Source organism: Ooceraea biroi, chromosome 5 (assembly GCF_003672135.1).
Source record: "Ooceraea biroi isolate clonal line C1 chromosome 5, Obir_v5.4, whole genome shotgun sequence".
Lineage (NCBI taxonomy): Eukaryota > Metazoa > Arthropoda > Insecta > Hymenoptera > Formicidae > Ooceraea > Ooceraea biroi.
Window position 1 is genome coordinate 2,347,777 of NC_039510.1, and position 12,895 is coordinate 2,360,671.

Here is a 12,895-nt window from a genome sequence, read left to right on the forward strand (position 1 = left end):
ATTGAACTAGGCAGATTGTAAAAGACGTATAAATAGTGACACTTATTTTATCACTTACTTATAAGTCATTCGTGTACAAGTTATTCGCAGATAATACTAGATTACTCGTACGTTGAATTGGCTTTACCGGTCGTATTCGGGGATTACATTTGCATCTAATTGCACAGGTGGAAAGCCGAAAGTGCAGTAAGATAAACAATAGTCACACTCGAGAGGAGCGTTTTCGGATGCGAATTGCGTGCACGAAAATTCTTAAGTGGCACCATTCGGATAATGCACGTAATCCCCATTGTGCCGCGCTGGAATATTCCCACGAAATATCCGCGCTGGGGGAATCACGCAGGCGAATCGAAGTCTATTCGTCTGGAAGACATTGCGGTGCACTGTACAAAGACGTTTTATTCTTCATTTTATTATACGTGCGCGCGTTGCGTTTGCGAAGAATCGACAATGAAAAATATTAATTTTTATTTCGCTTCGCGTGATAACACGCGAGTGGCTTTCCGCTCGAGTTCGCTGCACCGATGAGTGCTTCTCGACGAGTCTTGACGGACGAAATGGAACGAAATGGCGGTGAATGAGCGGAGGGAATCGCAATGATGTGCGCTTTGTGCGATGTAATGTGGCGTGTTTTAATTGCCACTTACAAGGTACGTTTGCCTGCGATCACCGAAAGGGGGAGGAATTTTTGTCAGTGCGTAGCAGCGGAACGAATGGAGTCTCACGCCGCAGGAAGTTGACGTTTTTCCGGTCAGGTAAAGTGCGTCCCGAGGGTGTCGGAGGTGCCACAGTCGGACGGAAATGGCGATTCGGGTTCTTCATCTGGAAGGGAATATTCCGCGTCGTTTCCTCCGATGGAAAATCTCATAATCACGTTCCCGACGTTTTTTAGTAACCGTTTCTGGCCGGAAGCTTGAATGTCTAAGAGAGTAATATCTAAGAATTTCTGTTTTGCGTGTACTGTAAACGAGCGTCGAAGACCGGATAACAGGATGCTACCTGGTTCCAATGCGATATTCGCATTTTGAGTCGAATCCATTGTCGCGATTAATAATACAGTAACGGTAATAACATAACGGACGCGCTGATATTTAGCGCTAAATATTTAAGCGCACAAATGCGGGGCCGAGGCAGAAATGCGGATCGCACGCTAGGCTGCTCTTTAGATCCGCGCGGTTAAGTATAGGAGAGACGCGGAGGGGCGTATCAAAATTCTCTCTCGATAATACATTTCTGGCCAATCAGAAATAATTTATCCTGTGTGTTGAAAGCGCATTAGAGCCTCGCACCCCGGAAACACTCGTGGCTCCCATCAACTGCGCGCAAGCAGGAGGATTCTGTGAGTCCGGGCTCTGTTTCCACTCTTTTTCCACTTCCCCCTCTCTCTCTCTCTCTCTCTTCTAACTGAGTTAGGTACGTTTCGGGTCGGATGACGGAAAAACGTCTTCTACGACTTTTCTGGGTGAGGGGATTTTGCATAATCGTCGGTGACGTTGCATTTAAGTGGCCTGCCAGGTAGGTGGTGGAGGTGGCAATGCTGGTCGAGAAGGATGACACCACTTGAATGGCGAGGGAAACTTCCGGTTGGCGAAACTTTCGGCGTTACGCGACGATACTTAAAATACTGATATCGGCGCTGTTATCCGTCACGTTATCTGTCGTCTGAGGATACAGCTCCGTACGTGCAGGATTCCGAAAGTTCCTACGCTTCTCCTACTCTTGTTTCTGTTAAAATCGATATCTGTTGTGATCCCTCGACAATCGGCTCGGGAATTCTCACTTTAATACATACGCAATCTGGCGCGTGCGTTTCTCTTGCCGTGAAAAATAGTTTCCGCTGTTTTCCGCGAGATTGTTGGCAGATTGTTACGTCGCGTCGTATCACTTTTGCATGAGGAACAAACAACTCGAATTAGTGTAATTTAATTTCGAAACATTCCGTTGACCAAAGAACGAGATTGTAAATAAAATCATTTGATTTGGCGACAGTCGTATCAATGGCAGAGCAGCTCACCGAAAGGTACACCATAAAGGGTCTTCACAGGTTTTTTCCGCATTCCGCTAAACGACGGCGATTCGCTCGACGATATTTCTTGGCCGCGAGCTACTTAGCTCGTCGTCTCTCGACGGAATACATAATTACGGTAACTTGGTTGAGAAAGAGAAAGGAGACAGAGCGAGAAAGGGAGACAGAACAGCCTTCTGACGTGATATTACCGCGTTCTTTCCCCGGCGCGCACAATTCCCTGTCGAAAATTCCGCAAAACATAACAATGACTGGCGTTAAGGAGAGGACTGCGCGCCGGCTACGCGGGACGAATCGAGTCAGATTAAATTTCCATTGCAAATTTCATTCAACGGACTGCCTCGTATCTCACTCGCACACTCTTCCCCTTTTACCCACCCTCTTCTTTCTCTTACACTTCCCCTCTATCTCTCTCTCTGTCTGTATCTGTCTCTGTCTCCTCTCTTCATCGTCGTCTTCCCGTTTCCGTCGACGCCGTGACGACGGGACCAGGCGCGACGTCGTACCCCAACAAGATGAACGAGGCAGCGGCGGTATTTACGCGAGGAACAACGATGAAGCGTTTGCGGGATAAGCGCCGCGTCCCGCTGGTATATATATCTAAGCGTCGTTATCCGCTTTCTTTGTCGAAGATTATCGCGCAACCGCGCGAAACTGTCACGATCCATCCGCGAGGCAGATAACTGTCCCGAGGCACAGCGTGCCGCAACCGACGTTAACGCCCGCGAACCATCAGCGAGATAACTGTGTGAATGGTAGACGCGGAGCCGAGAGTACGTCTGAAGCTTCGAGGGTAGCTTTTCCGAGGCACCCCCAACGTCGCGGCCGCGCCACGATATCTGACACGATGTCGAGGTTCTCTCGGTGGTCTCCCTCTTCTTTAGCCTCATCCTCTTCTTACGGCGGCGTGACTCGTGCCGGCGACAGACGATAACGAGAGCTTCTTGCGTCTAATATGCGCGGCTAAGCGCTCGTTAGACTAATGAGCCCTCAAAAATACGCGCTTTCTTGCATCGTCCTGGTCGCCGAGCTGGGCTATTGAATGGAGGCTTAATGACGCGTTCACAGGTGGTCTTTGTTGTACTCGGACGCGGTCTGTCGCCAGTAACATCGTCTTCGCAGCCCTCAGCGACTGGCGCTGGTTAGGTAAAAATGGCGACTGAAGCCGGTTACGTTATGAAGACGGATAAGCGCAAGTAATGATAAGGTAGACTTTCGTTTTGATTAACCACCCCATAACTCACTCAGTGTTTTATTATCTCATTCATTTAGCGCGAGCATTCGCTTGGTTCTCACGCTGATATCTTTCGCTTTGTAATAATTCGGTCAAGGCAAATGACGCGCGTGATAATGAAGTTTAAATTAGATAATAACAAAGTAAAAGAGTAATAACGAAATGACTGAACGTATGAATAGATAAATCTTTGCTTTCATCCACCTGCCGCCCGTGATGCATCACCTCGTCCATTTAGCGCGACTATAATTGTCTCTCACACTGACATTTTTCCCAGCCCGTTGTGTATCGCATAAATCGCCCAGGCATGCCTCGTTACACTCTTAGCGGAAATTCCGGGCAAGGCAAGTGCATTCAGGTGACGTGCGATAAATCGACGGCGTCTACGCTGCAACACTGAAGATCGTGTTGCAACGTCACGATGATTTTCCTACGTCGGGAGAGTCCTCCAGGATTATTCTCCTACGTGTGGAGTAGTTCTCTGCATCGCGCTCGCCGGGTGGAGGGGTGAATTTCATGCGCTGTCCTGCTGCACCCGCACGCCGCGGAACAAATGGCAGCCAATCGGACGCGCGCTCGCGCATCTCGAAAGTGAAAATTAATCCGATCGGCCGTGCGGGAAATCAATTCCATAATAAATCTCCCCCGGGCGGATCGTAAATAATATCCGCGCCGTGCTCCGCGAGATAGCGCGTTGGCGGAATGGCGCGACAAAGAAATATGATACCCCATGGTCAAGCTTATTTATCGACGAAAAACCGTCCCGGACGGCGCGGTTCCAACCGGCGCGCTCGTCTGCCCTCCCCGTCCTCCGCGAGGACATTTTTACATCCCTCCAGCAGCATCCCCCTCGAAAATCATCGCTTGCGTTACGCGCGCGCGTTAGAGCGCACGTGAGGCATCATAAACTTTCCAACCTGATTCTCTCGCAACATACCTCTCAAACGGGTTTGGCACTCTATATATTGCTCATCGATCATGCTGCTTTATCCGAGAAAAAAAGAGACATGATATGATTTATGGAGATGTTCCGAAGTTTTTCTTTAATATGAAATCTACCACTACAATTATAGCTGCTACGTAAAGCGCGTGTATTAAAGCGTATTCGAGAGCGCGCAAATTAAGAAGACCTGTTTTAATGATGATCGCCATGATGAGCTAAAAGAGTATCATCGCTGGTATTGACGAATTTACATGAAGAATATTCTTTTAAGTGTATGAATTAATTTGGTATCTTCAATTTTATACATATCTCGTTCCTAACAATAATTGTATATTGAAATATAATATTTCAACGTTATTACGGTTTTAGAGTAGTGTTGAAAAGTGGTACTAAATTATAGAAAATAATGAAGATTATTTTAAAATTGTATTACTTTTTGTATAAATAAAGTTTGAATCTTGTAAGAAAAGGCACCGAATTGATTTACACATCTAATAAATAATTACAAGACTCTAAGTTTGCGTTATCACGCAGATTTATTCGCCCGCAATACTCGGCATCAATTACCATAATTGTCGCTTTCGACATGATTGATTCTAATAACGTAAAAGGCGGTTTACATCGCGAATGTACCTGCGCGACGATGGCTGGTATCTAACATGGCGTCTCGTTATGCGTTATTTATCGCGGCACCCTATTCTTCCGCGTAATTCCGCAACGTTTGACTTAAAGTAACGACCATTCCCAACGACATTCATTTAGACGCGTCTTACCGCGAACAATATAAAATCGTTTACTACCAGTACGGCGAGCATGGCAGGCAGGAGTAGTTGAGGGTAGGTAGGGAACGCGTAATACATGGCGCTCGAGCTTATGCGTCCTCGGCTATCTCGAGAGATCTTGCTCTCCCTCCGGCAATTAGTCCGCTTTCATGGTGAATCGTTAGTTGGAGGCCGCACGCACCGTGTCAGACGTGCCACGTGCGATTTCTTGCGATCAATCGGCAACTTTAACCCGGCCCGTAATCTCGGACTCGCCAATAATGGGTAAACTTCGCCGGCCCGTAACATGACCCCGAGCAGGAGGCGCAGCCATCGGAATTGCATTGCGGCAGCGACTACTAATGCCGGGGCCAATTTACTCGGAGGGAGGAGGAAATTTTAGGATGGATCTAAGCTTTCGTGCAACCTCGCCAATGCCACCGTCCCATATCGGCGTTGAGCGAAGTTTCTTGTTAGGCGATCGTGTTTCAGCTATAATAATTTTTGTACTTTATCAATTTGCGAATCAGTTGGCGCAATTTGATATTATTGTGTGGATAAATTAATGCTCCTTTTTAAACAAAGAATTATGAAAATGTTGTTCCGATGAATCGGAAAATAAGTAAGCAAAAATTAATTAACGTAATAATTAAAAATTAATTATTAATTTTGCAACATTAACGACATGATGCATCTATTAAAACTTTAAAGAAATTAATTAATTAGTCGTTTCGAACAACACATACGAACTCTTTCAATTTTATTATTAATGTACCTAGGTATTCTCGATTTATAATAATTGCAGCAATAATTGATGCCCTGTCACTGGTCGAAGCATCTTCTCATTTCGCGAGATTTGCGAGAAGGCAGAGCACTTGTGCGCTTCGAGCAAGGATCAAACAGATCGGCTTACAGCCGCCAGTCTATCTACGAGGCGTTTAAGCAAAAGTTGTGAATCTGAATTTTAAAACAGACCGCCGCGCGCCTCTCGGCCTCGCCCGGGCAAGGGTTTCAGGGTAGATTGAAAGATAACTCTTCCTTCTCATTCTCTCTCTCTCCATTTCTTCTCCTCTTGCCTGTACAGACGCTACATCTCGTGCTCCCCAGTGTCGCGCCTCTTGCCCTTATCCGTGTCTCTTTATCCTGGCCCGACCTACCATCGTGGCGGATATTTTACGAGGTGGCTTCGACTCGCGGGTCGTAAAATCTCAAAATTTAGGGGAGGATCTAGCCGCACGAACGCGAGCTGTTGCACCCCGGCTGCGTGCTCGCGCATCTGCACACGTTTCGCACAGTCCGCGATGACGTCTGCCGCGAGACGCGTGGTCGTATCACCCTCACCTCTCTCGTTTTTATTTTCTTCCGCTTCGCTTACTCTTCCGCCCCGTTCCCGGGTCTCGGTCGGCATTGCGAGGGTGCGCGATCGAACGCGATCACCCGGTAGAATCGGGTCGCGAGGCGGCGTCTCGACCCTGACCCCCGGTGTAATCCGAAATTCGCCGGGGAATCGCTGATGCGCGCACATTCCGCGGCTCATCAGCCATAAACCGATGTTATCCGGGGTCTCGGGATTTAATGAACCCGTCGGGCAAGATGAACGCGCTACGAGTATCGCGATTAAACTCCTATCGGTCTCCGATGGCGCGTTATCGTGCGCGCGCCCCCACGTGAATAAGGGAGCGCGTAGATTTACGCGCTCGTTCTACACAGCCCCACGTTCCTCCGGATCGGCATGATAAATTTTCATTTCCGCCAACGACACGGCATACGAGCCACCCCCGTGGATGGAGATCCGCACGGGGGGAACAAAGATGGAGCAAACGGCAGTGAAACAGTTCCAAACGTGTCGCGCTAAATTATCGCTTCCTAGCTAACGTCCATTCTTATTCTATTGTTTTCTCCACTTTTTTCTTTTGCTAGTTGTTCCGAAAATAGAATATTAGGAGCATAGCTAGAAAATAGGAGAATAAGCACGGACGCGGAATAAGCGGATTGAGACTATTATGTGGTCCATCCGCTTCACGCGTTACTGTTACTTTTTTGAGACTAATTGGTTTTCGTCGCGTGAGTAATATGCACGAGGGTATGCATTAAGATATTCGAAATGGCAATTAGGAAATGAGATCCAGATTACACCGGGAAATTGGGTTGCGCTCTCGTTGAAAGGACACGGCGTGCCATATCTCTTTTTAGCGAATTGAGTAGCTCGAAATAAAATCATGATCGTATGGAGCGTATGGGAAGAGAGGAAATTTTGCTGAGAGAGAATGTTGCTGAGAGAGAAAACAAAGTCTCAGTAAGGTGGTCAATGACGTTGACGCAGAATTAGCTTAACTATTGTACGGGGTCGATCGAAGCCCTTGTGCAACCCGTTCGCTCCTAAACTTGGGTGATTTTAACGGCCTTTCGTGAGAGCTCGATCTTCTTGTCGCCAAATAAAACAGACCCGGCGAAACTGTTCGTAGCCTTTCGCTAAATTTAATAAAGAAACTCATCGAGTTCTGTTGCGAGCAAAGTTTTATCCCGCCGCGGCGCACACACACACAATGTACACGTTGAGTACATAAAACGTATCGCGGTACATGATATAACAGTAACTGAGAGATATCATTGTCGCGATGTTTGAATCAGCACAGAAAATCAAAATCAAGTTGGAGGCCACGATTACTGGTGTGAAGAGAAAATTTCCGGACGAAATTCCGATGGTTGTTCAAACTTTTGCCTCGTCGATATTTCTTGATTTTATAAGGAAATCTAAGCAGTTCCCGCAGCAGTTTATCATTATTATGACAGTCTCACCGACGCGCATCGGGAAAAGAAAACATCGCGATTAAAATCCCGAGTGGTTCTCATCGGGATTTGGTATTCCTGCCGTTAAGCGGGCTCCGACGTGTATAATTGATCGTCGCTCGCGGAAAGTTTTGCGTTTTCCGTTCGTTTTCCGCGCGGAGTAGCGGGACGACGAGTACGCGACGGCTGAATATTGTCTAACGACGGGGCTGATTGCGAAGACGAAGGAACCGGGGCTCCCTCTCCCTTTCCCTCTCTCTCTCTCTCTCTGAAAACGAATTAGCGGCGGCGTATAGTGCCGTGGAGAATTCGCTATACGAAAATCGCGGATGAAGTTTCCGCCGTCCCGTGGGACAACTCTGGGACAACCCGGCGACAACCGGAAGGTTCGGGCGAGACTGCCTGTAAGAGTGTCACCGTAAGAGAAAACGCCTAGCGGATTATGCGCGCCGGCTTCGTCGCGCCGGGCCGGGATTCAATATTTGTCGTGTTAGCCGCGAGCGCGTCTCCTCGCGTAATCACGGCCTAATCAAGAGCGGCGAGATTCGATTATATATTCGCCGAGTGCTCGGCAACAGGGCGTAACTAGCGCATGATAGCGAGGCTCGAGAGGAAACGAGCCGGCCCCGGTCAACGGCAGCTAGTTAGCCTCCTGGGACCAAAGTAGCGACAGGCAATTATGATATTCTCACGTTCTGCACGAATCGCATCCCGGCTCGAACGAATCAACAGCGCCCGCGCGTAATTATTCGCAGCGTTATAGCTACTTTGTGAGCGTGGTCCAGTCCCCGGTTCGTTTAAAGCGGCGAAAGCGGATCCGTCGAATTTGGCGCGGCGATGGGAGACGCGCCCGGGCGAGTAAAATAATTGCAAATTACATTTTTAATCTGTGTGCGAATCCCACCTCGTCTACACACACGGAACAGCCCGAGCGCTCGTGTCGTCGCGATTCATCGTGATTAATTCGTTCGCGCGTTCGCGAGAACATCGAAACGTGTGCCTGCCCGTGTAGAAAAATTAATAGGGTCTTAAAAAGTCCCGATTAATTTCCTCAATATTAATATGGCCCTAAAATGGCATGTAACAAATATTTTTTCGGGACCTTATAAGGAAATAATAAAAAATATTGTTTTAATCATCTGTCCTATCGGGCCACGATGTGGCAATGATAGGGCATTCCTTTTTAGGACATCCCTATTTATTCCTTATAGGGACCTTTACTTTCTTATTAGGCCCTAACAATTTTCTGCACGGGTGAAGCAGTCTGTATTGATCGTGCGCTCGTTACGCGCGCAAATTAGACGATATCGTCTTGAGAAAATAATTTTCTCGCCGTCGATTCTACGCGGAAGTTGTTGTTGGTCCAATAAACAATTCTCGCAACTCCCCGAGGTGTCCGCAACGACGATACTTCTCCCTTTTGCTCCGGGAAGTTTACGAGGAGCTTATTCGCAGTTCGGAACACCTAACTCGATTTATCCGAGATAAGTATAAATATTTGCGCCACTTATCGATCAACTTTCTGTACATCTTCCTCCAACGTGCAAAATTAATAGGGTTTTGAGAATTCGTTCGAGTAAATGACACGAAAAGTGAAAAAAAGTTTTTTAACACCATTCCTCGACAATTATGTATTATGTATCCTGAATGACATAAAATTTAACATCGTTTTTCTCAATCTTGTTCTCTATTTAACTTCATTTTATAAAGAACTCTCTCCCGAAACTTTGATATTCTCCAAGATGAGGAAAACGCTTCGTGTCGCTGCTCGACTCACCAGCTCATTTATCGCCGGTATCCCGATGTATTCAGGGAAGTTTAATCGAACAAAAGCGCCCGTTGGAAGAAGTGTATTACGCGATACTGCTGTTCTCCTTTGTCCTTTATGCAAGATGCTATTGCAAGAACCGCGTCGCCATTGCAGCATTACAACGAAAACGTCTTCACGGTACAAATTACGACAAAGGAACTTTCTGATTTTTTATTTATGAGAAGGAAAGAGAAAGAGAGAAAACGAACGAAAAAACGAAAAAGTTGATAAGATCGTTGATAAGAGTAAGTTAGCTAAATGTCAAGCAGGCAACGAGCATGACGCCGTTTAATGACTTCGCCACTAGGACCTGTAACGACAAGTGTGCTCGTTAACATTCCGTTAATTGCGATTTCAGCTTTCATTAACGCGTTTCTTTCCGCGCAAGTTTCGCGCACCGCGTAATTCATTCGCGTTCGGGCTCGTAAGTGGATTGTTCCGTTTCATGTCGGTCAAACTTTATTTTATCAGCGGTAGCGCGCACTTAATTAAAATCTCGGGATACCTGGATTTTTTCATTAACTGCATATTTGCGCGTTCCCGCATCCCTGCGCTTTAATGAGAAACTATTACGCGCTGCGAGCTGTCACCCGCGCATTTTAACGCGCCCAAAAATAGTTTAGCGCAACGCCAAAACAACTTTGCTACATCATTATTATTATTATTATCATCATAATTATATATTTCGAACATTATGTGTGTAAAATGTTACGCACACCGCACAAATGAATAAACATCGTACGTGTCTGCTTTCATAATCCACTTGAATTTTCCTGCTCCGTCATTGTAACTTTTCTCTCCCCCGGAGGGAAAAAACCCGCTATGAAAAAGTTCCGCTTTCGTTTGGATAATAAAATTTACGCGGCGCACACACGTTATGTAACGTAACGTAGCGCAACGTGCAACATTTCGCGACGAAGGAAGCGCTATCGACTCGCGCGTCATGATTCTTATATTTTCTCTCATTGCCGCCGCGAGAGCGACCGTTTGAAACTTGCAAGCTCCGTTTGTCAGAGAACCCGGCGACGTTGTTTCGCGACGATACACGGCCACGACGAGTGCAGCCGGCACCGCGTGTTTCCTGCGAGGAGACTCGCTTTATACGTCCTCTCGATATCCCGTATGCAAGAACAGCGTCGCGGCGCGCTGCTGCAAGTGCAGCAGAGCGGTGTGCCGTGTGAGATACGACGCCGCGAACGAACGGGCGCTCTCGCTCGTTCAGCATCGAAATTGCCGCATCTACACAGCGTCTCTTTCGGTTTCTCGTGTTCCAGAAGTGCACTGCCACAACATGCCACACGGCGGCAGCGGCAAGAGCAGCGACACATACAACAACCAGAACGCTCTGGAGGAGCCCGCGCGCTCGGGGCCGTATTTCGACAAATCGGCCTCGAAGAACGTGACCGCCTTGCTGGGGAAGACCACGTACCTCAACTGCCGCGTCAAAAATTTGGGGAACAAAACGGTGAGTCACGTGTATCTGTGTGTGCATGTAAAGGAGAGAATTGTTGAGAGAACGGAGATAGTGGCGTGAACGAGCTGCAACGGGAAGTTCAGAAATCTTGTTTTTCGCGCATGTTGCATGCGGGAAACGAGGATTATCATTTAGTATTATTCATTAAAAATTAATTATATGTTATTGTATTATTGTAATATTTTATATCGTGAAAATGTAATTAGTAAAAGTTTCTGCTTAGAAAGTTGTCACAAGTAATCTGTCAGTGTTTGAAATTAAAAAGTGTAAATTATTAATATCTATAAGTACAATCATTTTTAATCATTAATCGAACATTATTGAGCAGTATTTTCTACAACCTTGTCCTAGTTTCCGGGTAATTTCTGAGTTTCCTCTTTAAAAACCGTTGATGCTTTAATATTTAATTAAGATAAGGAACATTAGCCCGACCTGATAATTTCTCGTCTGATAAATGGAGATTTTTAATTGCAATATTTATACTGAGAGGTAACAATAGTGACTCTAAAACAAATATTAAAGTGGCGGTGTTAAAAGCACGGCAGGAAATGCAACGTAAAGAAAACGGCTCGCATTTCCGTCACCGCAAAATAACGCTTAAAACTAACAACGTGGTGGCACGCAGGGATCTCTCTCGGTAAATTCTCGCGCTAATGACGGGGTGCCTAAAGTAATGGCGCTCGTGGTAGAACGATCAGGGTGAAATGCAAGGAATAAAACGCGGCGGTGCTCGTGGCCCGTGTTTACATTGACGACGTCTACGTAAACACGACGGATCGCACGTTTTCTCGGGCCGGCCGGGCGAGCGAGGCGAAATATCGAGTGTCAATATTTTATCGACACAATAGAGCGTCACCTGTCCCGGGCAAACTGCAGGGGGTGCCGCCGGAAGTGCATTCGGGCGATGGTCCCCCGACAATGCCATTGAACGAAGTGCAGGTGCTTTCGATAATATATATACACATATATATACACATACACATATATATGTATATACATATACATAATGTTCGGCCCTTGTGCGCCAGCCAAACAATTAGGGCAGCTGCGGAGGCTGCTGCAAGCTTCAAAGTAAGTAGGATTATGGAATGCGTGTTGCACGATCGAGCGGCGCCGATAAATTCGCCGATTGATTTCCGCCGCGTCGGCCGGTCTTTTTCCTGCCGGGAAGCTTGCAAAGCCGAGAGCTTAATTCCCGCGAGAATTAACGGGACGGGACTTAGCGTTTGCTTTACCGCGGCAACACGTAACGGCCTTGGGCTTTTCCCGTTAAAACGCATTCATTAAGAGACCTAGTCTCTCGTTAAGCACTGGCGAAATATTTCATGTCGTCGTGCACTTATGTATTGAACGGACGTGTCGCGTGTGTGTGGGAATGCTATATGACGCAGACGAATTCATCGGCAAGGATTAGGTATAACTCAGGGATAACCGAGGGAAAGATTCGACCGGCCATAACTCACAGTCGTACTTTTGCACGTCTTTTTGCTCGCTCCTCGTGGGAGAGATTAGATTGCTCGGATTATTCACAATGGCTTCCCACCGATTCATAGTTACCGCATGACGTACGGAAGAGTTAGTATTGTTGACTCGTGCGATTTCTTTTTTCTGCATACGCGCAAAATAGCATTAATTTTGCCATTCTGTTTTCTAGCCAAACAGCCAAGACCGATTACTGTAACTCGTTTCATTTATTATCCATTAACTGAAATTGCATAATCTACGATCTATTTTTAAGATTTATCAGTCCATTTTTAAAAACTCCACAAATATGTTTTCTAAATAATTCCACGCGATTACGCTCAACAGCTGAATAATAAGATTTAAAACACAAAGAAGTCGTTTAAGTTTTATAAT

General features: G+C 46.5%; 1 protein-coding gene across 2 annotated transcripts in view; it reads left to right on the forward strand.

Moving 5' to 3' along the window:
* The window catches only part of LOC105279235 (zwei Ig domain protein zig-8), a 286,077-nt gene that overhangs the window by 146,246 nt on the left and 126,936 nt on the right, over nucleotides 1-12,895 (forward strand). For both annotated transcript variants that reach the window (XM_026969560.1, XM_026969561.1), the window contains exon 3: nucleotides 10,839-11,029. In XM_026969560.1, the coding sequence (XP_026825361.1) occupies nucleotides 10,839-11,029 (191 nt within the window). The remainder of the gene's footprint in view (nucleotides 1-10,838; nucleotides 11,030-12,895) is intronic.